The 26,428-nt window shown below is 58.3% G+C and overlaps 4 protein-coding genes across 8 annotated transcripts; 1 reads left to right on the top strand and 3 right to left on the bottom strand.

Annotated features, from left to right (window-relative positions):
* The first annotated feature begins 5,872 nt into the window (after window positions 1-5,872).
* Kmt5c (lysine methyltransferase 5C) lies at window positions 5,873-11,347 on the top strand. Of its 4 annotated transcripts, XM_070000615.1 has the most exons (10): window positions 5,873-5,972; window positions 6,892-6,977; window positions 7,548-7,758; window positions 7,889-8,054; window positions 8,338-8,447; window positions 8,674-8,837; window positions 8,940-8,959; window positions 9,648-9,784; window positions 9,912-10,096; window positions 10,259-11,347. In XM_070000615.1, exons 3-10 carry the CDS (start codon window positions 7,649-7,651, stop codon window positions 10,765-10,767), a joined length of 1,401 nt encoding a protein of 466 aa, XP_069856716.1. In that variant the 5' UTR covers window positions 5,873-5,972; window positions 6,892-6,977; window positions 7,548-7,648; the 3' UTR covers window positions 10,768-11,347. The 4 variants fall into 4 exon arrangements, with proteins under 4 accessions (XP_069856716.1, XP_069856713.1, XP_069856715.1 ...); XM_070000612.1 differs by lacking the exon at window positions 6,892-6,977; XM_070000614.1 differs by lacking the exon at window positions 5,873-5,972 and having other exon boundaries at window positions 6,087-6,977.
* Window positions 11,348-12,520: 1,173 nt separating this feature from the next.
* Cox6b2 (cytochrome c oxidase subunit 6B2) lies at window positions 12,521-13,438 on the bottom strand. 2 transcript variants are annotated; one of them, XM_070000431.1, is made up of 4 exons: window positions 13,352-13,438; window positions 13,140-13,263; window positions 12,755-12,855; window positions 12,521-12,677 (listed from the first exon to the last, which is right to left on the bottom strand). In XM_070000431.1, the coding sequence occupies exons 2-4, from the start codon at window positions 13,246-13,248 to the stop codon at window positions 12,624-12,626; spliced, it is 264 nt and encodes an 87-aa protein (XP_069856532.1). In that variant the 5' UTR covers window positions 13,249-13,263; window positions 13,352-13,438; the 3' UTR covers window positions 12,521-12,623. The 2 variants fall into 2 exon arrangements, with proteins under 2 accessions (XP_069856532.1, XP_069856533.1); XM_070000432.1 differs by having other exon boundaries at window positions 13,140-13,241; window positions 13,352-13,432.
* Window positions 13,439-13,705: 267 nt separating this feature from the next.
* Window positions 13,706-19,226, bottom strand: Garin5b (golgi associated RAB2 interactor family member 5B). The gene is made up of 11 exons (XM_070000433.1): window positions 19,144-19,226; window positions 18,866-19,020; window positions 18,543-18,697; window positions 18,202-18,460; window positions 18,008-18,032; window positions 17,806-17,867; window positions 17,586-17,680; window positions 17,444-17,496; window positions 17,279-17,355; window positions 15,365-16,824; window positions 13,706-13,989 (listed from the first exon to the last, which is right to left on the bottom strand). The coding sequence occupies exons 2-11, from the start codon at window positions 19,013-19,015 to the stop codon at window positions 13,965-13,967; spliced, it is 2,361 nt and encodes a 786-aa protein (XP_069856534.1). The 5' UTR covers window positions 19,016-19,020; window positions 19,144-19,226; the 3' UTR covers window positions 13,706-13,964.
* A 1,886-nt stretch (window positions 19,227-21,112) lies between these two features.
* Il11 (interleukin 11) lies at window positions 21,113-23,377 on the bottom strand. The gene is made up of 3 exons (XM_070000434.1): window positions 23,348-23,377; window positions 23,090-23,251; window positions 21,113-21,283 (listed from the first exon to the last, which is right to left on the bottom strand). The coding sequence occupies exons 1-3, from the start codon at window positions 23,375-23,377 to the stop codon at window positions 21,113-21,115; spliced, it is 363 nt and encodes a 120-aa protein (XP_069856535.1).
* Between the last annotated feature and the right edge of the window lie 3,051 nt (window positions 23,378-26,428).

Here is a 26,428-nt window from a genome sequence, read left to right on the forward strand (position 1 = left end):
CCTGTCTCCTCAAACCCCAGCAGTCAACACCCCAGTTTGGGGGAGCCCCTAACTTCCTTCTTCTAGTTTTGTGAGTTCTTTTTATTTTTATTTTGTCAGTCATGAGGCTTGAACTCTGGGCCTGGGCGCTGTCCCTCAGCTCTTCAGCTCAAGGCGAGCACTCTACCACTTGAGCCACAGCATCACTTCCAATTTTCTGGTGGTTTATTGGAGATAAGAGTTTCACAGACTTTCCTGCTTAGGCTGACTTTGAACCATGATCCTTGGATCTCTGCCTCCTGAGTAGATAGGATGCCAGGCATGAGCCACCGGCGCCCAGCTTAGTTTTATGAGTTCTACATCCAAACTTCCACCCCTTATCGTCCCCAGGACCAGGACGCTTGAGCCTCCAGTGTCCTCTACTCTCTGCCCTGGGGGTCCAAGTAAGCCCTTCTCCCCATCACTCCTTATCCCCACCTTATCCCCTGCCCTAATGCTTGCTGTCTGGGGACCCAATCCACATCCATCCAAGTCCACTTGTGGGTTCAACTTTGTGGGTTCATTTTGCCTCCAGAGGCCAGTTTAGGCCCTCCAGTCCACTCTCCTGCTTTCTGGGTGGCATTTCTGTCCACACTGGGACAGACCTGGTGACCCCACCTCCTCCACTGCACACACTCCAGTTGCCTTCCCTTACCCCCTCTTGGTCTTTCTTTTCTTTTTTCTTTTTTTTTTTTTGGTCCGATCATGGGGCCTGAACTCTGGGCCTGGGCGCTGTCCCTCAGCTCTTCAGCTCAAGGATAGCGCTCTACCACTTGAGCCACAGCGCCACTTCCGGCTTTTTCTTTTTGGCTTACGTGGTGCTGAGAAACCGAACCCAGGGCCTCATGCATGCAATGCAAGTGGTCTACCACTGAGCCACCTTCCCAGTCCCAAGGTGTAGCCCAGGCTGGTCTAGAACTCGTGATCCTCCTGCCTCATCCTCCTTGTTGATTACTGGCGTGTGCCACCATGGCCGGCAAAATTATTTTTTTTGTTTTATTTTTGGTTGGTTATGGGGCTTGAACTCTGGGCCTGAAAGCTGTCCCTCAGCTCTTCAGCTCAAGGCGAGCGCTCTACTGCTTGAGCCACAGCACCATTTCTTTCTTTTCTTTTTTTGGTACTGAGGATCAAACCCAGGACGTCGTACTTGCTAGGCAAGCGACTTGCTAGGCCAGCCACTGAGCTATATCCCAGCCCAGTCTTTCTTTTCTGTAACACCAAGTTTCCTAGGCAGAGACCCTGGTGACAAAATGTGCTGGCATTCTAGTACTCCAGCCGCACCTCTACTTCTGACTTTTTGATGGTTCATTGGAGATAAGAGTCTCTTGGACTTTGCTGCCCAGGTTGGCTTTGAACTTTGCTCCTCAGATCTCTGCCTTCAGCATAGCTAGGATGAGAGGCATGAGCCTCCGGTGCCTGGCCCAGCCCCTTCTGGGACTCAAGTGTCTGGATCAAGCATTCACATTTATTTATTTATTTATTTATTTATTTATTTATTTATTTATTTAGACATTTCTGGAATTTGAGCTTGTTTGGATTCCTTGCTAGATTGAGACTCTACAACTTGATCCAGTCCCCAGACTGTTTCTTTTTTTTTTTTTTTTTTCTCTTTCCATTCATTTTTCAAGCCATTTTCATTAAGCTTCTGCCTTTTCCATTCCACAAGCAACAGCAATGGCCACCACAAGACCAATCTCAGTGGGCAATTTCCACACCTTCCCTGAACTCCGCAGCAGCATCTGTCACAAATAATCAGCTCCTCCCTTCTTTTTTTTTTTTTTTCCCCAGACTGTTTCTTAACTGAAATTTGACCCATTAGTAGCTTAAAAGTAAAAAAGAAGAAGAAGAAGAAGAAGAGGAAGAAGAAGAAGAGGAAGAAGAGGAAGAAGAAGAAGAAGAAGAAGAAGAAGAAGAAGAAGAAGAAGAAGAAGAAGAAGAAGAAGAAGAAGAAGAAGAAGAAGAAGAAGAAGAAGAAGAAGAAGAAGAAGAAGAAGAAGTTGGCAGGGCACTAGTCGCTCATACCTCCCATCCTAGCTACCCAGGAGGCTGAGATCTGAGGATGGAGGTTCAAAGCCAGCCCAGGCAAGAAAGTCCATCAGACTCTTACCTTCAATTAACCACCAGAAAACTGGAAGTGGCGCTGTGGCTCAAGAGGTAGAGCACTTGCCCTGAGCTGATGAGTTGAAGGACAGCACCCAGACCCAGAGTTCAAGACCCACTGTAGTACAGAGGGCTGGTTTAGTTCCACCAGTCACATTGTAAGTACAATGCATCTTGATCCCTTCTGGCATTTCCAGCCTTTCCACACCCTCAAGTTTGGTCGTTAACTTTTACATAATATACATGGAATATAATGACTGTATTTGCCCACCCTTCTTTCAGCATCCCTTTCTGGCTCCCCCTCCTGTCTCCTGCCTTTGGGTGCTAGGATCCCCTGTTTGCTGCCACCCAAAACGTTCTTGGTCCGTACTCTCTGCTAAATTGCAGTCTGTGTGGTCTTGGACTGTGTACCTCCTCTTCCTGTCTCCAGGCACCCATTCTCATAAAGGGGGCTCCCCCCAAACTCGCTTGGTAGAGACAGTCATAAGCCTGGAAAGAGGCTGCCGGTCTGTCCAACTGGGCTAGAAATGCCGGCAATTTACTGAGGGTGCTGAAAGCTAAAAGAGAGAAAGCATGGGATGTGGGCTGCAAGATGGGGGGGCTCAAACACAGGGCAGAGGCAGGCCGGGAGGAAGAACCTGGGGGTTGAAGGCTTGACCCTGCCTTATTTCCCCAGGTCAAGCAAAACAGCAGGTGCTTGACCTCAGGCAGATCATTCAGTGGGTGAGCTGGCTGAGAGTTCCTTTACTTTACTTGGAGCATTCCCTCCTGGGCCTAGCCAAAGGCGGGTATCCTTGGCCCCTCGGAGACCATAGCCTGTTTTTTTTTTTTTTAATTTCCTGTTTCCTTATTAAGACCAATATAAGCCTGACCCCCAACTCCTCCTCCTCCCACAACCTCCATTGCCACAGGAAGGTTGCTTGCCTTTTGCAACCAAAATAAACAGTTCTTGTCTAAGGCAAAAGTTCCACCTGTTCTTTCTCCTCCATGTTCTTTTTTTTTTTGGGGGGGGGAAGGGTTTCGGTCGTGGGGCCTGAACTTCTGGGCTTGGGCGCTGTCCATCAGCTCTTCAGCTCAAGGCTAGAGCTCTACCACTTGAGCCACAGCGCCACTTCTGGCTTTTTTTCCTCTTTGCTTATATGGTGCTGAGGAATCGAACCCAGGCTGTGCCTCAGGCATTCAAGGCAAGCAATCTCCCACTAAGCCACCTTCCCAGCCTGCCTCCTCCACATTCTTAACTGGGCTCATGCTGTAGTGTTGAAAGCCCAGGTCCTGAGAAAATCGAGATTTCCCCAGAAGGATTCTTGGAGACCGGAAGCAGGTGAAGGGTGGGGGAGGGGATTACATAACAGGTGTGAGGTTTTCTTTGGGGATGGTAAAAATGTCTCCCAAGTCCACAGCAGGGATGGTTGCACAATTGTTCATTCTGGTACTGTACACTGCTGTATACTCTGGAATGATTACAGGAGTGAATTTTACCCCTAAGGAAACAACGAACAACAAAACATTGCCTACGCCCTTTGCCTGAGTCTCCAGCCCCCAGCTGCAGTGCTTCAGAGAAACAGGCTCCACCCAGACCTGAACTCCACCCTCCCCTTCACAAAGAAAGGAGAATTCTCTCGGGGGTTTCTCAAGGATCGTTCCTCATTCCTGCTCTCCACCCAGACCAAAACCCCACCCTGCCAACCCACTATCCCCAGAGACCAGCTGCTTTGGAGGAATACCGCGTGCCAGCCCCCAGTCCCAGAACGGTATTAGGGTGCCCCTGAATCAGGACAGGTGTCATTTCTCCCTCTCTATTGCCATTTCTCCCTCTATTGCCTCTGCAGGCAAATAGACCCCTTTGTTGTATGTGACTGTGTCCCCGTGGTCTTCTGGGATGGGTGCTTTCAGGGTGGAAGTGAACAAGGCTGGCTTGGAACCGTGAGCTGCCGACATCAGCCTCCTGAGTAGCTAGGATTACAGGCGAGAACAACTAGCACTAGGCAATGATTATCACCACTTTCTTCTTCTTTGTGTTTTAAAATAAGGTTTAAGACCATAAATATAGTCTTTTTTTTTTTTATAACTTTTAAAGTTATAAATGTGGCTTTAAGTGAGAGAGAAAAAAAAAGACAAGGGATCCAAAGTAGCTAAAGCTTGCAGATCTGCACTCCTGGGATTTTTTTTTTTTTGGGGTCCGGTTGTGGGGCCTGAACTCTGGGCCTGGGCGCTGTCCCTCAGCTCTTCAGCTCAAGGCTAGCGCTCTACCACTTGAGCCACAGCACCACTTCCGGCTTTTTTCTTTTTGCTTATATGGTGCTGAGGAATCGAACCCAGGGCCTCAGGCTTGCAAGGGAAGCGCTCTACCACTGAGCCACCTTCCCAGCCCCACTCCTGGGATTTTTCTGAATACTTTTGAGTATATGAGAAATACTTCAGTAGATCAGAAAAAACACACATTGCTTGCAAAGCAGCACACTTAATCAATTAACTTCCTCTTATTTCCTCTCATTCACCTGGAAATGTAAAGTGATATATATATACTTATTTAGGTGCGGATACTGGGAGCTTGAACTTGGCCTGGGCACTAGTCCCTGAGCTCAAGGCTGGAGCTCTTAGAAACACTTGAGCCACACACGGCTCTACTTCCTGTATTTGGGGGGTAAAGTGGAGATAAGAATGTCACAGACTGCTTGGATGAATTTCGAACCGCCATCCTCAGATCCCAGCCTCCTGGGTAGCTGCGATCGCAGGCGTGGGCCCCCGGCCGGGTGGACAGGTGGAAGGGGCAGCCTGGGCGGCTTGGGCCGGTCCCCCCGACGTCCATCCAGGACAAAGAACTCGCCCCGCCCCGCATCATGCGAGGCCCAGGAAAACACAGCTAAGTGGAAAACACAAAGACAGCCGGCCCCGCGGGTGAATGTGTGCTGCCTCTAGGACCGGGAGCCAGGCAGTGATCCACCTTAAACGGGGCTCCCCGGGGGGGCGCCCCCTCTGGGTCAGGGCTGATCTCCAGGCTCTCACTCACTTCTCGGCCTCCCCAGTTCATCTCGCAGGAGAATCCCCCTGAGAACTTGTGGATACACATTTCTAAAATGGAACAAGCTAATTGGAAGTAGGAGGGGAAGAAAAGAGAACACTGTAGCCAGGCAGGGCTGTCAATAAAGTTCGGTCGCCTTGGCAACGCCAGGTCTCCCGGGGGCGGAGGCGTTAGAAGCGCGCGCTCATTCTTCTACCCGCCTCCCAGCCATCCCGGATTTCTTCCTCCTGTGGCTGAAAAGGAATAGGAAGGCCGAGACTCTATGGTGACAAGCGGAGACCTTAGCCAATGAAAGGATAAGTGGTCCTGAAATCTACCAATCGTATAAGTTCTAGGCCGGCAGAGCCCGCCCTCCATTTGGACCTGGATAACCCGACCCGAGTATCTCTCGGAGCGACGGCACTTTTGGCCAATGAGAACGTTGATTGGGTGCAGGGGAGGGGGAGGCGTGACGAGTTTCCATGGTAACAAGTGACTGACGGCAGCCTGAGCCACTGGCAATAGTTCATTGGGCTAATTGGCAGCACGGGTGTGGCGGGGTTTTGTTGAAGCGCTGACGGCGGGGGGTTGGGAGGGGGCGAGGAAAAGGAAGACTAGGCCAATAGGCGCGGCGCGAGCTCCATGGCAACCGAAGAGTGGCAGCGGGCTTAGCCAATAGGAGGCTATGGCGGCCGTGCGGCGCGGGACCTCGAGGCTTGCTGGGGGGGGGGGGGGGGGGAGGTGGAAGGAAGAGTCAGCCTGACCCGGTCTGGCCGAGAGCTGGAGGAGGCAGTGGGTGGTGCTGGCGGCGGCGGCGGCGGCGTGGGTGCCCGAGAAGGAGGAGGAGAAGCGGGTGAGAGGCGGCGCGCGGTTGGTCTCTGAGCCCCATCTCGGTCTCCGCGCCTCTCGGTCGTTCCCCGCCCCCGCCCCGGCTGCCCCCCAACCCTTCCTCGCGCCCGGGGTGCCCAGATCTCAGGGCCCTCGGGTTCCTCGGTTTCACGGCCCCTTTCCGGTACTTCCTCTTTAAACCCCCGGCGCCTTTCCCCGACTTCTCACCAGGTGTCTCCTTGCGCCCCAGGGTCGGCTCCGACCCCCCCCCCTCCGACCTCCCGGCACCTCGGGGACCTTTCTCTGCACTCCCGGCTTTTCCTTGACCCCCCCCTTCTCTTAGCCCCCGCACCCCGCGGTCCTTCCGTGCCCCTCTCTCGGTTCCCAGGATTTCCCCCCCGATTCTTCTTAGCCCCTGGACCCCCTCCCCCTTCTCCCCGCCCCTCTCTACGTTCCCAGGATTTTCTCTGACCCCAGGCTTTCCTCCTCACCTCTAGGCCTTTCTCTTCTCAGCTCCCGGACCTCCCTTTCCCGTACCTCAGGGTCTGCCCTGACCCTCTCCCCGCCCCCCCCAGAATTCTAGATCCTAAGATTCCCCCTTCCACCTCCACATTTCCCCTCCTGGGCCTTTAAGCCCCCGGCTTTTCCTGTCGCCTCTATCGTTTTTCTCCCTGGACCCCCGAGCTCTCCCCGAAGTTCTCTCCTGAGACCCCTCAGGGTCCCCCCCCCCCCGTTCTGGATCCTCCCGCCCAGGCCTGGCTTTCTCGGCCGCCTCCAGTCCTCTCTGCCGTCCTACCTGCCCCAGGTTTCTCTTTGTAGCCCTCCATTGCACTCTGCGCGGCTCTGTTTTGTCTTTACCCACAAACGGCTCCAGGTTTCCTCGAACTCTCCTGCTGTGCTTTGGCGGTCCTTTCGTTTGCCTCCAGCCTTCCTGTCTCTTCCAGATCTTTCTTCCAGCGGCTCTAGCTTCTGATGTCTCTACTGCTCCCCCTCCTTGCCGGGCCCCATCTACCCCTCTCCCAGGGCACAGGTGGGCCTGAGGTGCTCATGTACGGGGTTGGGGTCAGGGTTTTCCCCTGGTGTTAGGGTTTGCTTTGTTTTTCTTAATTTCCTTTTTTTCTTTCGAGCTGTCCTGTCTCTCCAGTTCCCCCTCCAGCTTTTGTCCTCAGCCCCCCCCCCCCCACTTTGGAGAGGGAGCAGGTGCTGGATCCCTCCTCCAGTCCCTATAACCCTCCCCTAGGGTGTCTGGGGATGGGAGGAGGGCAACCAGACAGGCAGGAAGTGCAGCCTGATTTCCTCGGTGAGTGCTAAACCTTTGGGGTTATCCAGACTGCCAATTAACCCACCTTCCCTGGGTCCCTGGGGGCTTGTCTCCACACGTGCTGCCCTACTGTACCAGCCCCTCCCCCCCAGGAGGCTGTGTACCTAGGAGGTTGTGTGTGTTCAATCGGCAGCTGCCTGGCTACAGAAGGGGCTGGCGTGGCGAGTCCTCACCGCGCTGCCTTTCTGGTGGGGTTTCTACCGTTTGAAATACTTGCTGCAGCATCATCCTCACGTGGAGCCCCGAACGTCAGCCTTGTTTTCTGGTTCTGTGCTACAGATGAGCAGAGCGCAGGGCCTGCTGGCCTCCCTGACAGCCTCTGAGTGGCACAGGGCACGGCTCCTGCTCTGTGCCGGAGGCAGCATGGTCTTCCGGGCACCATGGGCCCTGACAGAGTAACAGCCCGGGAACTGTGTGAGAACGACGACCTGGCCACCAGCCTGGTCCTCGACCCCTACCTTGGCTTCTGTACCCATAAGATGAACATCAGGTGAGGCGGCCTAGGGCGAGGGCGTGCCCGGGACCCCTCCTTGTCACCCCGTGCCCCTCAGCCCATCCCGCTGCTCCAGGTGGGGCTGGGCTGGGAAGGCCCTGGTCCCCAAGCTTGCCCTATCCCCCAGCCCCATGCCCCCCCTGCGGCGCCAACACCACCTTCGCGCGGCACTAGAAGCTTTCCTGAGGCGGCGGGACCTGGAGGCTGCGTACCAGGCCCTGACGCTGGGAGGCTGGAAGATCCACTACTTCCAGAGCCGGGGCCCTCGGCAGGAGGCCGCCCTCAAGACCCATGTGAGGGAGCCCTTCCCCCTGACCTGTGCCCACCATCCCAGCCCCTGACTGCCCAGTCCCTGCCACAGCCGAGGCTGCTCCCAGAATCCTGGGGAGGGGGGGTTCTAAGAAGCGGTTCATCCTCTCCCTTTGATGGATGAGGCCATTGAGGCTTCTAGAGGAGATAGGAGGCCCTGGATCACATAGCTGGTAGCAGAACAGGCCTGTCCCCAGAGAGGGCCCTTCACTGCTGGCTCTCTCTGCCCACCTCCTCAGAGCCCCCCCCCCATTCTTCACCCCTCAGGTGTTCCGCTACCTTCGCGCCTTCCTGCCAGAAAGCGGCTTTGCCATCTTGCCCTGTACCCGCTATTCTATGGAGACCAATGGAGCCAAGATTGTATCCACCCGTGCTTGGTATGGGAGGGGCTGTCGGGAGAGGGGATGCGGGGTCTCCTGGGGTGGGGAGTAGGAGGACACAGGGATCTGATAGACTTGAGACAGGACAGTGTCAGGCCTAGCCCCTTAGCGCCTCCCCTGCCTTACCCCCCCCCCCCCCCGGGCTCCTGGGTGCAAGGCCTGTGTCTCCACCAGGACTGGGAGGTGGTGAACACCCGTAGCCCATAGCCTGGCCTCTTGACAGGAAGAAGAACGAGAAGCTGGAACTGCTGGTGGGCTGTGTGGCAGAGCTGCGGGAGGCAGATGAGGGGCTGCTGAGGGCTGGTGAGAATGACTTCAGCATTATGTACTCCACCCGAAAGCGGAGCACCCAGCTGTGGCTCGGCCCAGCTGCCTTCATCAACCACGGTGAGCTCCAGTGGGGAGGGATGCTGGGCAGGGAGCGGACCGGGCTGCCCTCTCCCTTGCTCACTGGTCTCTCTTCCCTCTCCCACACCTGGCCGGCTCCAGATTGCAAACCCAACTGCAAGGTGAGACCTACAGCCTGGGAGGTGGGAGTACGTGGAAACCCAGGGCAGGGTGTTTCTGGTCAGTAAAGGGGCCCAAGCCAGGCCAGTGGCATGTGCCTGGCATCCCAGTTACTCAGGAGGCTGATAGTTGAGGTACAGAGTCAGCCTGGAAAGGGAAATACGTGAGACTTATCTCTAGCTTACCACCCGAAAACCGGAAATAGAGCTGTGGCTTAGAGTGGTAGAGTGCTAGGTTTGAGCAAAAAAGCTCAAAGACACCACCCAGGCCCTCAGTTCGAGCCCTAATAATATATGCATGTACAGGTACACTCATTGAGCTGGAGAAAGGACACAGACCTCAGGGGAAGGAGAGGGAGGAGAGAGAAGGGGAGTTGTTGCCCTGGAGGTGATGGGCTCTAGGGCAGGAGAGACCGGGGAGAGCTTGGCCATAGGCTACCAAGCCAGGGAAGAGTGTAGTGGGAGCATGGCTGCTGCCATCCCTGTGTGCTGCTGGTGGTCAGGTTAGCCCGTCCTGCAAGGTGGAGGACACCGGTGAGCCAGTGGGTCATGAAAGGGACAGGCCCCGGGCAAAGCAGCTACCCCTGAATGGTGCCATGGTGAAGCTGTGGCCTAAATTGTTAGATGAGCCTGGGGGCAAGTCGGCCTGTTCTGAGCCCCGCGCCAGGGTGCTGAGTGGGCTTGGCCCCAGTTTGTGCCCACAGATGGGAACGCAGCTTGTGTCAAGGTGCTTCGGGACATCGAGCCGGGGGATGAGGTGACGTGCTTCTATGGCGAGGGCTTCTTTGGAGAGAAGAACGAGCACTGTGAATGCTATACCTGTGAGAGGTAGGTGCAACCAGGACAGGCAGGGTTTGGATGGGCCGGCCCACCCTGAGGGTCAGGAGTCCCTCTGGCCCTGAGTATCCATCCCAGCCTCTCCGTGTTCCTTGTGTGCCTGCACCCTGTTACCCAGGAGGGGCGAAGGAGCCTTCCGTCTACGGCCCCAGGATCCTCGGCTGCCTCCACAGCCCCCGGACAAGTACGAGCTCCGGGAGACTAAGCAGCGGCTGCAGCAAGGCCAGGACGGCGGTCAGCAGAGCCAGCTCAGCCCCCAGGCCTGTGCTCACCTATCCCTGCTGCGCCGGGACCCCTTCTGTGGTGAGCAAAAGCTGCACAACATCCCTCCCCTGCCTGCTCTTGGCCAGTTGCTCTTCTGAGGAGCATGGTGCAGAGCTGGCCTCTTCCAAAGGAGGATCTGCCCAGGCCCTGCTGAGCCGACCTTTCTTCTCTCCCCCTTTTTCCTCTCCTGTACCACCCCAGCGGCCTGCCAGCCCCTCTGCCTGCCACCTGGACGCTCCCACCTGGACAGTTTGCCCCTCTGGCTCCAGTGGCTGCCCCAGGCCCAGCCCCGGACACGTCCCCGGAAACGCCGACGCCCCCGGCCGCACCCAGCCCCAGAGTCCCCCATCCTTCGCAACGCCCGCATCTCCCTGCACCGGTGGGGAGGCTGCGGCCCCCACTGTCTCCTGAAGGCTGAAGCCATAGTGGCCTTGGGCCTGCCCCCTCGCTCGTGCTGGGCTTCCCAGGAGGACTGGCGCTGGGCCCGGCACTACGGGCTGCCCTGCGTGGTGCGGGTCAGCCTTCACCGCTTGGCCTCAGCCCCACCAGCTGCCCCTGCCTCTGCCACCGGGACCCTTGACCCTGACACCATCCCTGTCCCTATCCCCAAGCAAGCCCTGGCTTTTGCTCCTTTTGCCCCTCACAAGCGCCTGCGTCTGGTGGTCAGCCACGGCTCCATTGACCTGGACATCAACAGTGATGAGCTGTGATGGCCTGGGCAGGGAGCCCCGGGCACCAGTGGCAGCCACCTTGCCTGCCTGCAAGGAGTCCTGGGACCTTTAGGAAAGAGCTGACCCTTGACTCGGGCACAGCTCTCAGCTGGGAAGGGGGCTGGCTAAGGACGCCAGGGATGGAGTCCCTTGTCTTTTGTGACTGATGACCCCTGAGCCAACCCAGCAGGGATCCCGGGCCATTCCGTATGCCCCACCCCCATCTCAGGATTGCAGGAGCCAACATTCACTACCCCTTCCTCCCCAGGGAGCCAAGCCATAAAGGGGTGGGGACCACCCATGGCATCTCCCCGGGAGCCCAGGCCTCAGGAGGTAGAGCTGCCCCATGGCAGGGAGTGGATTTGCTCTTAGCTCTACAAATGTCTGGAAAGAGGTCGGGGAGGTGGGGGGCATATCCCCACCCCTTGTGGTCTCAGGGAGGCCAGGTGCAACCTCTTTTCTCATGGTGCTATCCCTGGTGCTACTGGGGTGTTGGGGACCTCCCACACCTGGATGGGGTATGTTGGAGATTGGAAGCACTTGAACTTTTTATTTTATTAAAACCTTGTTATTAGCAGTACCTCCTATCTTATTTGGGTTTATGTTTTAGGGGATGCAGGAGGGTGAGATCTCGTCCTAGATGAGGGGGTGGCAGCATTGGCCTTAGCCTGACTTCCCTCCTTCATGAAGCTGACTCCATTATCAGAAGCAGCAGTGTTTGGTTAGAGGAAGGGCCCCACTTCCACCCCCATGAATTACTGGCTAGGCATTAGAACATGGCAAAGCCGGGCACAGGTGGCTCATCTCTATAATCCTAGCTACTCAGAAAGCTGAGATATGAGGATCCTGGACCAAAGCCAGCCCAAGCAGGAAAGTCCAGGAGACTCATCTCAAATTAACCACCAGAAAACCAGAAGTGGTGCTGTGGCTCAAGTGGTAGAGTGCTTGCCCTAAGCCAAGAGCTGAGGGAAGGCGCCAGGTCCTGAGTTCAAGCTCCATGACTGACCAAAAAAAAGACCACCTTAGCAGTTAGTCAAGCATGGTGGTGTTCACCTTTTGTCCTGACTGGAAGGCAAACTTTGGATTGCTTGTCAAGAGGCCTGCCAAGCAAAGGGTAGTGAACCTTGTCTTAAAAACAGAAGGGTGGAGCCAGGCACCAGTGACTCAAGCCTGTAATCCTAGCTGCTCAGGAAGCTGAGATCTGAGGATCGCAGTTCAAAGCCAGCCCAGGCAGGAAACTGTGAGACTTATCTCTAGTACACCACCAGAAAACTGGAAGTGGCGCTGTGGCTCAAGCGGTAAAGCACTCGCCTTGAGCTGAAGAGCCCAGGGACAGTGCCCAGGCCCAGAGTTCAAGCCCCACGGTCAACCAAAAAAAAAAAAACGGAAGGGCGGGGCTGGGAGTGTGGCTAGTGGTAGAGTGCTTGCCTATCATACATGAAGCGCTGGGTTCGACTGCTCTACCACATATACAAAAAAATGCCTGAAGGGTTGCTGTGACTCAAGTGATAGCTTTGAGCAAAATTAGTTCAGGGACAGTGCCCAGGCCCTGAGTTCAAGCCCCAAGACTGGAAGAAGAAGAAGAAAAAAAAAGGGTGCTAGGTGCCGGTGGCTCAACACCTGTAAGCCTAGCTATTAAGGAGGCTGAGATATGAGGATCACGGTTCAAAGCCAGCCAGGGCAGTAAAGTTCGTGGAAAGACAGCTGGCATAGTGTGTACAGTGTCCAGTAAGGAGAAGAGAGTAGCAAAAGAAGCACTAGCAGCAACACTACTTTATTTCCGGATTAGAGACTGCAAAACCAAGGTCAGCCGGGGCTCTGGGACAAGACGGCTCACTGAGGTCGATGCTGCCCGCTCAGATTTTGCCTGGGAAGGTCCCCTCCTTGATCTGCTCAGTCCAGCGCTGCACCTGAGGAAGCAGGGCACAAGCTCAGGCTCAACCCCAGCCCTCCACCTTCTCCATCCGGTGCCCCTCTGCGGGCTCACCCAGCTGCTGGGGCACAGCGAGCGGTACACACGCAAGTAGTACTCGCAGGGCCGCAAGTCCTTCCCCCGACGGCTCATGTTCTTTATGCAGCGGTGGTAGTCTGAGAATGAGCATGGGGGCGGGGTCATGAATTAAGCCACGCCCCTACCAACAGGCCACGCCCCCGCATCCTTCCATCCAGGCTGTCCAGTTCAGGCCCGGCTTCTCCTGGCCCCGCCCCTCCCCCCGGCTGCTCAGATTTTTTCCCCCGGGCCCCGCCCCCAGGCTGGGGCCGCGCCTGCTCCCCACCCCAACGGTCCCGCGACTCTTCAGGTGGGCTTCCCCTTCCTGCCTCCCCTCGACCCTCGGCCCTGCTCCCCTCAAACCCGGCTCCCCGGGTCTCACCCAGGAAGTTCTGGTAGCAGTTACGGGTCTGGTTCTGGTTAGGGAAGCGCGGGTCAAAGGGTGGCGTCCATTTCTCCGAGTGGGGCATCTGGGCTGCCACATCTAACATCCACAGATGAGGGTCCTGCAGGGCGGAATGGGGGGCTCCGTGGGACCTAAGGGGTGCCCCTTGCTCCTGAGCCCACCAGAAACCCCACCTGTCCTGCCCTTACCAGAATGTCGTCCACCAGTCACGGGTCAGCTGGGCCTGTGGTGGCAGCGGTGGCCCCTGGCATCCGAGTGGGGGCAGGGCCTCCCACTACGACCCTCGGGTCGGATTGGCCGGGAGCTCAGGAGCTCCGGCCAATGAGAACCGCGGGGTGGACTTGCAGGGCGGGGTCCTGCTGAGGCCCCTCCCTCCCGGGCTGCCGGACCCCCTGCGGGACCCACACACGCATGCTCATGCACACACAAACACACACACACACACACACACACTCCCAGGTACAGAGGCGCAACTCGGACTGAGTCTCAGGCGTTTAATCACCTCGGGCTCTCCCTGTCCCCCCACCCCCATGTATAAACGTATAGACAGCTCTGGCCTCTGCCCGAGAGGGAGCACCCCCCGTCCAGCCTCTCGGTACTCTTGCTTCTTACAGCAGGGTGCCCAGCACCCTGGGGCCTGTGGAGGAAGGGGGAGTGGGTGGCGCCGTCCTGGTTACGAGCTCTCCGCCGGTGCCGGGGTCATTGCTAGGTCTAAGGCCGGTCTCCGGGGTCCTTGGGGTACCCGGCCCCGCTGGGCCCCTCCGGACAGTTTGCTGACTGAGGGCAGTGGCAACCTGCTGCTTAAAGTGTTGGATGGAGATGCTTGCTGCAGGGAGAGAAGCGAGCAGCTGTGGGGGGTCGGCCCACGGGGAGACGGGCGCCCCAAAATCACACTCCCAGCCTCATACTACCCGCACCCCTATCTAGCTCTAGAACATTCTCAACACCCTGAAGAGAAAGGACCAATATGCTAGCATTCATCCTTTATTTTTCCATCTCTGGTTCCTGAAAACTACCCATCCACTTCATCCCCTTCGTGAGTGTCTCTGTCTGTGTCTTGTGTGTCTGTGTGTCTCTGTGCATGCACCAGTACTAGGATTTGAACTCAGATTCTGGGCACTGTCCCTTAGTTCTTTTGCTCAAGGTTGGCATTCTTTGTTGTGCCAGTCCTGGGGCTTGAACTCAGGGCCTAGACGCTGTCCCTCAGCTCTTCAGCTCAAGGCTCGCGCTCTACCATTTGAGCCACAGCGCCGCCACTTCTGGCTTTTTCTGCTTATGTGGTGCTGAGGAATCAAACCCAGGGCCTCATGTATGTAAGGCAAACACTACCACTGAGCCACATTCTCAGACCCTCATCTACCTCTTGAGCCCCAGCTCCACTTCTGGGTTTCTTACTGGTTAATTGGAGATAAGAATCTCAGACTTAGCCGGGCGCTGGTGGCTCACGCCTGTAATCCTAGCTACTCAGGAGGCTGAGATCTGAGGATCGCGGTTCAAAGCCAGCCCGGGCAGGAAAGACCGTGAAACTCCTATCTCCAATAAACCACCAGAAAACCAGAAGTGGCGCTGTAGCTCAAGTGGTAGAGCGCTCGCCTTGAGCTGAAGAGCTCAGGGACAGCGCCCAGGCCCAGAGTTCAAGCCCCACGACCGACAAAAAAAAAAAAAAAAAAGAATCTCAGACTTTCCTGCTTAGGCTAGCTTTGAAACTAGATCCTCAGATCTCAGCCTCCTGAGTAGCTGGGATTACAGGCATGAGCCACTGCTGTCCAGTTCTCTTTCAGATCTTAACACAAATGACCCAACCTCCACTAGGTGATCGGCACCATGCATTGTAAGCTGTTTAGCAGCATGCCCATTCTCTTATCCACTGGGCACTGGCAGCAAGCCTCCCTGCTAATACCATTACTGGTGGAGGCCATAGCTCTACTGTCTAGAACAGTGCCTGGCCAGTCAGTCACACTTGCTGTGCACTGACATGAACTAGGAGTTCGGCAGTGAGTGTAAAAGGGTGTGCTTAACATGTTGAGTAGTGAGTGTTAGAGGGTGTGCTTATTATGTTTGAGTAGCGAATGATAGGGGGTGTGTTAGCATGTCTGAGGCCCTGGGGTTAATCACCAGCAGACCCCCAAAAAGGACAGAAAGAGAGAGAGAATATGAATAATGGAATTGGACCTAAACATTGGCTGCTAAGCCCCAAGTACCTGGCTGAAGGCTGAGCCAGGCCTGGCTCCTCCAGTGTCTTCTCCTCTGGGGTTGTCCCAGCCAATGCCCCAACCCTGGAGGTGGAGGGTTCTTGTGGCAGGTCCTCCCAGTGGGAGGACCTGACTATCTGCATGTTATCAGATACAGGCAGGTTGCTGGTGGGCCCTGTGGAAGGCCCCACGGGGTCCCTGAGTGGCTGGGTGTCCATCCACCGCGGGGTGTCCTCCTCCCCAGTGGGGGACTGGTCCTCAGCCTTCGCTGGCATCTTCATCAGAGACAGCTGGCTGGGGCAGAGGGGCAGATCAGCCGCAGGCATAGGGAAGGTCGGGGCGTCCGTGGAGAGCCAGGAGGACAGTGTGACGTGGGCGGGCTTCGGGTGCTCCTCTCTGGAGCTGGCTGCGATGATCAGCTTGGCGAGGGCGATCCCCTCCATGGAGAAGGGCCTGTTGTGTTCCTTCAGGGGACCCCTGAGCACTACCTCCTGGGTCTGCACCCACCGCTGCCTCTGCTCCACCTCCTTGGACCTCAGGTTGGGCAGGTCCAGCACCACCTCCTCCTTTACCTTGTGCACCGCGTTCTCCTGCTTCTCCCTGCCCTCGAGGGCCTCCAGGGCCAGCTCTCTCGTGCGGCTAATGAGGAGCTCCTTGGACTCCTTCTTAGCTGTGGCGTGGGGCAGCTCCAGGGACCTGGTCGTGGTCCTCACCTCCACCACTTGCGTTCCATGGGCACCCCAAAACACCACTTGTTCAAGTTTCCCTCTAGATGGGGCCCCCTCCAGCTTGTGTTCTTCGGAGATGATAGCATCTGCCCCGGCTGGATCCGGTGGTGGTGGTGAGGCCCAAGGGGTGGGCAGGACCACAGGTTCCTTCCTGGGGGCAGGGGGTGCCAGGGGTTTCTGGGTCACAGCAGGGGCCTGTGGCCCCTTCTGGGGCCAGGGCAGGGCCTTCTGGGGCAGGGCAGGGACAACAGGGACTTTCAAAGAGGAGTTTTGGAGGGCTGGGTTTTTCTGGGGAACAGCTGATCCAGGGGGGGCCTTATGAGGGAGCCCAGCTACAGCTGGGGCCTTCTGGAATGGTGGGTGAGGGGAGGCAGCCGCCCCCCTCCCAGGCTGCTCCTTGGTGAAGGGAGCCCTAGAGGCTGAGGAACCCTTCTTGGTGGGCTGGGGTCCCTGGGGCTGAGAGACTTTAGGCGTAGCCTTTTTGCCAGACCTGAGGGCAGAGGGGTGGGGTGGGAAGAGGTGGAGGGCAGGAGAGCCCAGGTAAGGGCCCAGGGAGGAGGATGTCACAGTGCTGGACTCAGGGTCCATGAGCTCATCCAGGTCCTGGTGCCAGAGAAGCATGTCCAGGTGGTCACAGGAGTCCAGGAAGGGGAGCTCGGGCCTGTTGCTGGAGATGCAGTGCACTGGGGTCTCAATCAAGCCCCGCGGGCCCAGGGCTCCCTCCGAGTCAGACATGCAAGCCTGTGGAGGGTGGGGGGCACCATCAGTCCCACTGCCCCCTCATACCCCCATATCTCAGGGGTCTAGCCTTCCCCCATCACACCCCCATCTCAGGGGTCCATCCAGCCTTCCCCCATCACACACACCCATCTCAGGGGTCCAGCCTTCCCCCATCACACCCTTCATCTCAGGAGTCCAGCCTTCCCCCATCACCCCCATCTCAGGGGTCCACCCTTCCTCCCATTACTCTCCATTTCGGGGGCTCAGCCTCCCCCCATCACACCCTTCATCTCAGGGGTCCAGGCCCACCTCTTCCTAGACCCAAGGGATCTGGACCCCAGTCTCCTCCCTCAGACCCAGGGGTCCAGACCCAGCCTCCACTCTCAGACCCAGGGGTTCAGACCTCAGCCCTCTAGGCTCCCCGGGACTCCAGAGAGCACCCTCCCCCAGCCCTCCAGGTGCCTGCATAACTGGCCTTGGAGGACGAGTGTGACTGGTTGATGGTATTGGAGATGATGCTGAAGATGGTGCGGATGGTGATGCTGGTTTTGTCTGTGTCGGGAGACATCAGCCTTAGTCCTCTTAGGAGAGGCTCAGAGCTGCCACAGGTCCATAGGAGCAGAGGAAGAGAGTTTCTTACCTGGAAGTTGGATCTGGGTGATATTCCTGTCTGATCTGGCCTCTGGGTGTGACCTGTGGAGCAAGGTTGCCGAGGGACATGGGCAGGACCTGCCTGGAGCCCTCGCCCCTCCCTGTGCCGTGGGCAGAAGCCCCCTGCTCACTGCTTTCTCAGGTCTTTCTTCTTAATGTCAGCACGCTCCAGCCTTGGCCACATGGTTGGCATCGAACCCCCCACAGCCTGGGACTTGAAAGTGCGCTTGAGGGTGGGATGGGGAGAGGGAGGAGGTGTTCAGAAGAGGGGCAGCCCAGGCCCCACCCTCTGGGCCTGGCTGGCAGGCCTACCTTGGCCCCACCCCACCCCAGGTCCACTAGGCTGCCCACCTTGGCCTTTTGATTCTGAGCAGCTGGCGTCTTGTAAGGAAAGGTGGGCACACACACCTCCTCTGGGAAAGAGGTGGAGAGACATGAGTGGACACAGGGTGGGGGGCTCAGGGCCCAGATGCTGAGGTCCTGTCCCCCCACTCAGGGTAGCTGGAGTACAGAGGATGGTGGCCACGCCAAGTGGAGGCCAGAGTTTTCTCACCTGTGGAGTCCCGTGGGCATTGCGCCTGTGGACAAGGAGGGTGCGGTCAGGCCCTGGCCAATTTGGCACTGACCCTATCCCTCCTTCCTCAGCCCCTCCCCGCCACCCAGGCCCAACAGTCTGGGGTCCCAGTTCATTTCCCTGCAGAATCTGGAGAGCCACCACCCCAGAGAGCCATTGGGTTGGGGTCGCACCTGGAGGCGCCAGGTGGAGGCAGGGGCTGCATCCAAGGGCTGGCCTAGGGGCGGGAGGTGCAAGGTCCTGGGGGCCCAGGTGGTGGCTGGCTCCCGGAGCAGGTTGATGAGGTAGATCCAGCGGTCGAACAGGAAGCCCAGCTCGTGGTCTGGGGCATCCAGCTCCAGGTAGTAGTAGCGGCCAGTGGCCAGGCGCAGCTTCAGGCGCCAGCTGTGCATGTTGTGGACGTAGAGGTGGACGAGGTCCAGCGGGATCATCCTGGGAGGTGGGAGTCGGCCAGCTGGAGCTGGGGGGAAGGGGGACTGGGAGGAGAGGGCGGGGGGGGGGGGCGGGGAGGCACCTGGACAGCAGCAGGCTGGAGCGGTCCCGGCCCTCCGGGGGCCGGGCGATGAGCAGGGTGTCGGGGAGCACCAGGCCGGGCAGGGAGGCCGCCACACCCATAGTCAGTCTGTTGGCTCTGTGGTGCACGAACACGGGGCCCCCACTGCTTGTCACCTGGGTGGCCGGGGAGCGGGGCTGGGACCGATCCTTCTTCCAGCATGCCTCCAGCCCCCTCCCCAGCCTACCTTTCCCAGTCCTCCCTCCCTCCTCCTCCTCCCCCGCCCCCCCCCCCCCGCAGACCCTCACCCTCCCCCCAGCCCCCAGGGCACAGGGCGCGGGGACCTGGACAAAGTTACTCTCGAACATGGGCAGTGGGCGGAGGGGCAAGTACTCTCCCCTCTGCAGCGTCTTCTGCAGCTCCCCCAGGATGGGGACCCACTTCAGGTGCGGCTGGGAGGGTCGTGCACGCCGGCTGCTCCACAGGCGCTTCATGATGGCTGCAGGGGCGGGGGTGATTCAGGGCCTCAGGCCCCGGGCGTGCCCTGCATTCTCCCCCTGCTCTCCCCCCCCTCCCACCCTACCCCACCCACCAGCCTTGGCCCCTGGAGCCTCACAGGTACCTCAAGGAGCTCAGTACTCAGAGTGTCGCTGTCCTGGGAAGGGAGGCTCAGCCAGCTGTGGCCATGGCTCTGCAGGGGGCAGCACTTGGGCTGTGGGAGGAGCCTTTGGTGGGGGCTTTGTGACCTCACGGGACACCCCGGGGACCTTTCCTGGGAACTCTCCTGGGGCTTCATTCTCGGAGGACAAGGCCTGTAGTCTTGGGGGCTGTGTGAGTCAGAACTCCAGGCCCAGAGTGGGTGCCTCACTCAAACTCCTGGCAACACAGGGCCCCCTGGGGGCTCTGTCTGGGTTACTGTAACTGGATCAGTGACCAAGGGTTTGATTCTGTGGTATCTCTTCGGCTGGGCTGTGCTGTAGACTCAGGATAAAACTTAAGCTCCTGCCAAGCCTTAGTTTCCCCATGGAAATGGAGCTTGAACACTGAACCATACAGAAACGGACACCATAGGCCAGGCCTGATGGATTCATGCCTGTAATCCCAGCACATCAGAGGTAGAGGCAAAAGAGCTGTGAGTCCCAGGTTAGCTTGAGAAAACCAAGAGCTGGCCGCTCACCCAGTGTGCACCAGCCCCAGGTCCCATCCCCAGCACCCCATTCCAAGTACAAAAAGAGGGACAGCACCTTTGGGGTGAGTGCGAGTGGAGCAGAGCCTCGGGTCCCTCTCTCCCATCTGAGCCTCAACTGTGAAACAGTATTTGAGGATTTAGGGAAATTGGCACTGCCCTGAGCAAGGGTTCCAATAATGGGGGCGGGGGGAGGTTGGCCCTGTGAGGCATTTTTAAAACCATTGGAAATGGGAGGCTGAGGAAGTGGCGCTGTGACTCAAGTAGAGCGCTGGCCTTGAGCTGAAGAGCTTAGGGACAGCGCCCAGGCCCAGAGTTCAAGCCCCACGACTGACAAAATAAAAGGGGGTAGGCTGATTTTTGGACATCCTAAAAATAGTGTTTATTATTTTTAAATGTGTTGCATGAAATACAGTCATGGTAGAAATTCTGAACAAATACAGAGAAGCACGAACAATGAAAGTCCAACACGATCCCTCCCTGAGCCAGTCACTGGCAACGTTCCCCTGTGTGTGCAAAAAAAAAACACCCACAGGGTGAGAAAACAAGCCCAGGACCACACGGAAGACGGGGAAGGAGGGCATCTTTGGTCTCTCTGGAGCTTCCCTGTCTAGGAGCTGCGCAGGCCCCACTAGGGGCCTTGCCTTGCCATAGATCACTACCATTCCCCCCCCTCCCCTATGGATACGCGTGAATGTCTTTCTGATTTACCATGCTGGACACTGTCAAAATGAACCACCTCGAGCTACAAAGCTGCCAGGCATGGGATGACCTTCTGGAACCTTCCATGAAATATTTATCAAGGGCCTATGATGTGCGGGGCACCGAGTGAGGCCAAGACCTCACTCTGAGCCACCAGCCACGCACCTCTCCCTCTTTGCCCACTAAGCACCAAACCCCAGGCCCCCGGCCCTACCGCCTTTGGTGAAATCACGCCTGAGTGGATGACACAGAACAAATCATCCCTTTCCTCTGTCTCACAAAGGTCTCACACTCTTTTTTCTTTCTTTTTTCTTTTTTTTGTACAAAAACCCAGGCTTTCTTGTCCCCTCCCTCCCATTCCTAATATAAAAAGTAATTGTTTAATAAATAATAAATGAGCCTGCCCAGGCCCAGAGAGAAAGGAGCCAGGAAGCCTCTATGGAAAGATCCAAGAATCCAGGACCCTGGTTTCTCCCTCCCCTCCCCCCCAGGAGGCTGCCTGCCCTTCCCACCCTGTAAATAAATAAGTATAAATAAGGCACAGGTGTCCCCTTGCCCAGGTCTCCTGGAGGGACTGTGTATCTAACTAGGTGGGGGGCATGGTGGAGGGGGAGCAGTACGCCCTGACTGCCACACCCCCAGTGCTGAAATAAATAAATAAATAAGATCTGGCATCGCAGGGCAGTGGTGGCCTCAGGCCAGGTCACAGCCGGGTCTTCAGCAGCAGCAGGCCACGTACAGCCCAGTCCAGAGTAAGATGCAGCCCTCCAAGGATGGCGTGGGCTGCCCTGATGCTCCCCCATGGCGAGGTGGGGGGACCCAGGGGCATGGGCGGCTGGTCCAGGGATGCCTGGGGCAAGGCCAAGTGGGATACCTGTTAGGAGGGAAAGAGGTTAGTCAAAGGCAGGGAAGAGGGCTGGGAAGGTGGTTCACTGGTAGAGTGCTTGCCTTGCATGACTGAAGCCCTGGGTTCGATTTCCCAGCACTACATAAACAAAAAGAAAAAAGCCGAAGTGGCGCTATGGCTCAAGGGGTAGAGCGCTAGCTTTGAGCTGAAGAGCTGAGGGACAACGCCCAGGCCCAGAGTTCAGGCCCCATGACTGGACCCCCCCCCAAAAAAAAAAAAAGAAAAAAAAAAAGAAAGGCAGGGAAGAGCAAAGGAGTGGGGACAGGGTTCTGGGGGCTACCAGGCTGCCTAGCTGCAATCTCTCTTCGGGAACTTGGCTTCAGAAATTGAAGCAGAAGCCAGGTGCCAGAGGCTCAGGCCTGTGATCCCAGCTACTCAGGAGGCTGAGATCTGAAGATCGCAGTTCAAAGCCAGCCTGGGCATGAAAGCCCCTGAGACTCTTATCTCCTTTGAACCACCACCAGAAAACCGGAAGTGGCGCTGTGGCTCAAGTGGTAGAGTGCTCATCTTGAGCTGAAGAGCTGAGGGACAGTGCCCAGGCCAGAGCCATGACTGACAAAAAGAAAAGAAAAAAAAATCAAAGGAGAGTGTCTGGTGCCAGTGGCTCATGCCAGTAATCCTAGCTACTCAGGAGGCTGACATCTGAGAATCATGGTTCAAAGCCAGCCCCAACATGAGAGTCCACTTAACCACCAAAAAACCACAAGTAGAGCTGTGTCTCAAGTGGTAAAGCACTAGCCTTGAGGAAAAAAAAAAAAAAAAAGCTCAGGGACAGTGCCCAGGATGAGCCTCAGTACACACACACACACACACACACACACACACACACACACACACACACACGCGCGCGCACACACACACGCGCGCACACACACTGAAGCTGCATTCCAAAGGTTTGTCATCTGAAGGCCTGGCTTCTAGGGTCATGTTTTGGGGCTTGGGTGGTTGGGGCTGGAATTGTAGAGCTAGGTGTGTCTAGGTACAATGTCTTGGGCCTGTGGGCACAAGTCTAGGGTCAGGCCCAGGATCCCAGGGTTAAAGTCTTAGATGTAGCTAACGTTTCTGGGACCAAGACCAGGGATTCATGGGTTTGGAGCTTGGAACTGGAACTTGAGGTCTGAGGTCTTTGAACTCAGGTCAGGAATCCAAGTCTGAAGTCTTTGGGTCTCAGGGCCTTGGATCTGGAATTTTGGAAGTCAGGGTATTGGGCTCTGCAGGGCTTCTAATCAGACCTCTTGTTTCAGGGTTTATTTCCTTGAAAAGGAGACAGTAGGTCCTAGAGACTTGTTTCTGGGGTTGATGGTTTGAGGCCATCAGGTTCTTGAGACCTAACAGGGTCAGGTCTTGATTCTTAGGGCTGTGGCTGTGAGGTGTGGGGACCTCAGGGCGGGATCTGGGGTCTTGGGACTGCAGGTTGGTACTGGTTTGTGTCTCAGAGCCTCAGGTTTGTAGGGGGGGGAGGGGTGAGCTGGAGCTTTGGGTCATGATCTCAGGAATGAAACTGTCAGTTCAGGGAGGAATCTTGGGGTCTAGGGGCTTGGGAGATGGGATTCTGGAGACTGTCTCCTCTGATGGTGAGGTCACAGGGTCTCCGGGAACATGTGGAGTATCTGGCCAGCATTCTGGGGCTGAGGGGCCTAAGGACCCTGGGTGTGTCAGGCTCACAGCTCAGGTCTGGAGTCTGGCTTCCAGAACTGGACTAGGACCCTGGGTGTGAGAGCTCAACCTCAGGCCCTAGCTGTGGGGGTGTAAAGATTCAGAGCCAGGCCATACCAAGAGCTGCAGCCGCCGCAGGAGCAGGTCCAGCCGTGCCTGCAAGGCACCCAGCTCAGGCTCCAAGGTCCTCAGGGAAGGGCCACCTGCCCGGCGTAGCCACTGCAGGTGCCGCAGGTAGGACAGCAGGTCCACGCGAAGCCTTGTCAGCACCCCTGGCAACTGAGGCCCACCATCGGGCATTAGGGAGCACCTGGTCTGTTCCCCGGCCCTCCCCACACCCCACCCTGTGTGGCCCCAGCCCTCCCTATCTGCTACCTGCAGGGCTCCCAAGGCTCCTGCGCTCATGGACAAGGTGGGCAAAGAATCCAGACTGTGGTCTCCGTCGGCTGGGAACTTGTCTCTCTGGGGAGAAAGAAGCTGTGAGGGGACTCCCTTCCCTCCCCCAGACCCCTCTTCTGGCTCTGCCACCCTGGGTAGAGCTGTCCAGGTGGCTGGTGTACAGATCTCCGAGAGACTCTGCTCTCCACTCTGCCGGCGGCCGGCCTCCACCATCTCCTCTATCTCCTCCGCCTCCCACCCCCCCGTCCGGCTCCTACCAGTAGTGCAGCCAGCTGCCGGGTGTCGGCCAGGAGCGAGCGCGTTAGGAGGACCGCGCTGTCCACCTCGGCCCTGGGGTCGGTCGGGGCTCGAGCAGAGCCAGAAGGTGGCCCAGGGCCCACCACTCTGTCTGGCCAGAGGGTCATCACCACCAGGACCAGGCGGCAAACACCTGGGGACAGAAGAACAGAGAGCTCAGGCTGGAACCTGGGTCTGAGGGGAAAGGCTGGGACCCCTGAACCCTGAGGTCAGGAACGAGGCTGGGGTTGGCATCCCCGGGGCTGAGGGAGAGGCTGAGTGCCTGCACCCACCGATCTGAGGGAGGAGGCTGGGGTCGGCACCCCCGGGGCTAAGGGAGGAGACCGGAGGGTGGGGCACCGGGCCCGGTCCCCAGCCCGGGAGGGCTGCCTCCCTGCCTCCCTGCCTGCCTCTGGCTGCCCCGCCCGTCGGAGCAGACGCGGCCCCGGGCGGGTAGACGGGCCGGGCGTCTCCCGTCCGCCCCCGGACGCCGGAATCCGGGCCCCGGGGCGGGGCGCGGGGGGGGGGGGAGGCACAGGCCAGAACCTGCCCCCTCCCGGCCCGAGAGCGCGCGCTCCCGCCCGGGCGCCCGAGGCCCCGACGCCGGCCCGGGGCGCGGCCCGGGGCGCGGCGCACCTGGGTCCGTGGAGTCGCGGCGCGGGGCCCTGGACGGCCGCCCATCCCCCGCCGCCCCGCCCCCTCGGCCGTCCGGCCAATCAGCGCACGCGGCGCCCGGCGCACACCCCCGGCCGCGCCCCCGGGCCGCGCCGGCCCGGTTGCCCCGCGCCCAGCCCCGCACGTCGGTCTCCGGCCCGCCGTTCGCATCCCTCCGCTCCGCGCCCCGTGCCAGGGCGCGCTCCTCTCTGGGACGCTGCCTCAGTTTCCCTCCCGCCCCTGCGGATCACCTGCCGGCACCTGTCCCGCGCCCCGCCCGGCCGGCCCCGGTCCCCGCGGCACTCGCGGTCCCCCGCGTCCCCCGCCGCCCCCCGCGGGCAGGAGCCGGCTCACCGTTCATGTCCCCGCAGGCCGGGGATCCCCCGAGCAGGGCCCGGGGGTCGGGGAGCCCCGAGGTCAGCGGGCTCGGCCTGGGGAGGGCGGCCTGTGGCTGCGCGGCGCCGGGGCGCAGGGCGGCCCGCCCGGGGGTTATATAGGGGGCCGGGACGGCGGGCGGGGGGCCGGCGCGGAGGGCGGCCTGACACATCCTGACTCACCCTCCCTCCTGCCTTTTCCACTGCGCCGCTCCGGCTGCCTGCCGGCCGGCCCCGCGCCGCGCCGAGGAGGGCAGGCACGGAGGAAAAGTTGGGAAAGTGGAAAGGGGGGGGGGGGGTCGGAGAGGGCGGTGAGGTCATGGCGTCCCCTCCCTCCCTCCGCGCCCGCCGCCAGGGCGCACGCAGCCGGGGGGCTGGCGGAGGGGCCCAGCCCGGGGAGAGGGGGCCCGGTGGGCCAGAACAGGCGGACGAGCAAAAGGATGGACGGGATGCACTAGACAGACCACCACCATCAGCCCCAAAAGTGGGAGAGCCAGCGATATGACCCCACAGGGAGTGGCCCGGGGACCCCCTCCCTCGCCAAGGACGGGGACCAGGACGTGGGACGGGGAATTGGGCAGGAGAGGCAGGCTGCTGAAAAGCGCGCGGAGCCCACGCAGAGGATGGAGGGGGAAGGCGGCTAGCAGCTGAGGATGCTGAGATGACAGGGACCCAGCGGCGGGCAGGGACAGAGAGAGACGGATACAGGTGGAATCCAGAAGCCAGCAGGCCAGGCTTGGAGGCTCCACTCGGCATGCAGAAGGCCGTGGCAGGGAAGTCACCAGAGCTTGCACTGCCCGGTGGCGGCTTAGGGTTGAGTGCTCGCCTAGCGCGTGTAGCCCCAGGTTCGATCCCTCAGTACCACACACAAGTGGCTCAAGTGGTAGAGCGCTAGCCTTGAGCAGTGAAAGAATCTCAAGAACAGAGCCCAGGCCCTAACAAAACAAAACAAAACAAACCTTCTCCAGGTGGGCGTTAGTGGCTCCTGCCTATAATTCCTGGCTACTCAGGAGGCTGAGATCTGGAAAGTCCATGAGACTCAACTCCAGTGAACCACCAGAAAACTAGAAGTGGTGCTGTGGCTCAAAGCTGTAGCATGCTAGCCTTCAGCAAAAAAGCTCAGGACCTGGGCCTGGGAAGGTGGCTCAGTGGTAAGAGTGCTCGACTAGCATTCATGAAGCCCTGATTCCTCAGGACCACATACACTGAAAAAGCTGGGTGGGGGGTGGGGGGGGGTATGTGTGCTGTGGCTCAAGTGGTAGTGTGCTAGCCTTGAGCAAAAGCAGCTCAAGGACAGCATCCAGGCCCTGAGTTGGTCCAGGCCCTGAGTTGAAGTCCTGCAACTGAGAAAAAACAAAAAACAAACAACCCATCTGGGCTCCAGTAGCGCATGGCTGTCATTATAGTTACTCAGGAGGCTGAGATCGGAGGATAGCCATTCAAAGCCAGTCCGGGCAGCAAAGTCCATGAGACTCATCTCCAATAAAGCACCAGAAAACTGGAAATGGTTTTGTGGCTCAAGTGGTAGAGTGCCCGCCTTGAGCTGAAGAGCTGAGGGACAGCGCCCAAGCCCAGAGGTCAAGACCCACAACCAATTTAAAAAAAAATCAAAACAAAAAACCCAAAACCAAACAACTCCTTTCTCCTCAAAAAACATCAACCAGCCGGGCGCTGGTGGCTCACGCCTGTAATCCTAGCTACTCAGGAGGCTGAGATCTGAGGATCACAGTTCAAAGCCAGCCCAGGCAGGAGA

The sequence above is a fragment of the Dipodomys merriami genome, unplaced genomic scaffold (genome assembly GCF_024711535.1).
Source record: "Dipodomys merriami isolate MVZ:Mamm:240054 unplaced genomic scaffold, mDipMer1.0.p SCAF_57, whole genome shotgun sequence".
Classification (NCBI taxonomy): domain Eukaryota; kingdom Metazoa; phylum Chordata; class Mammalia; order Rodentia; family Heteromyidae; genus Dipodomys; species Dipodomys merriami.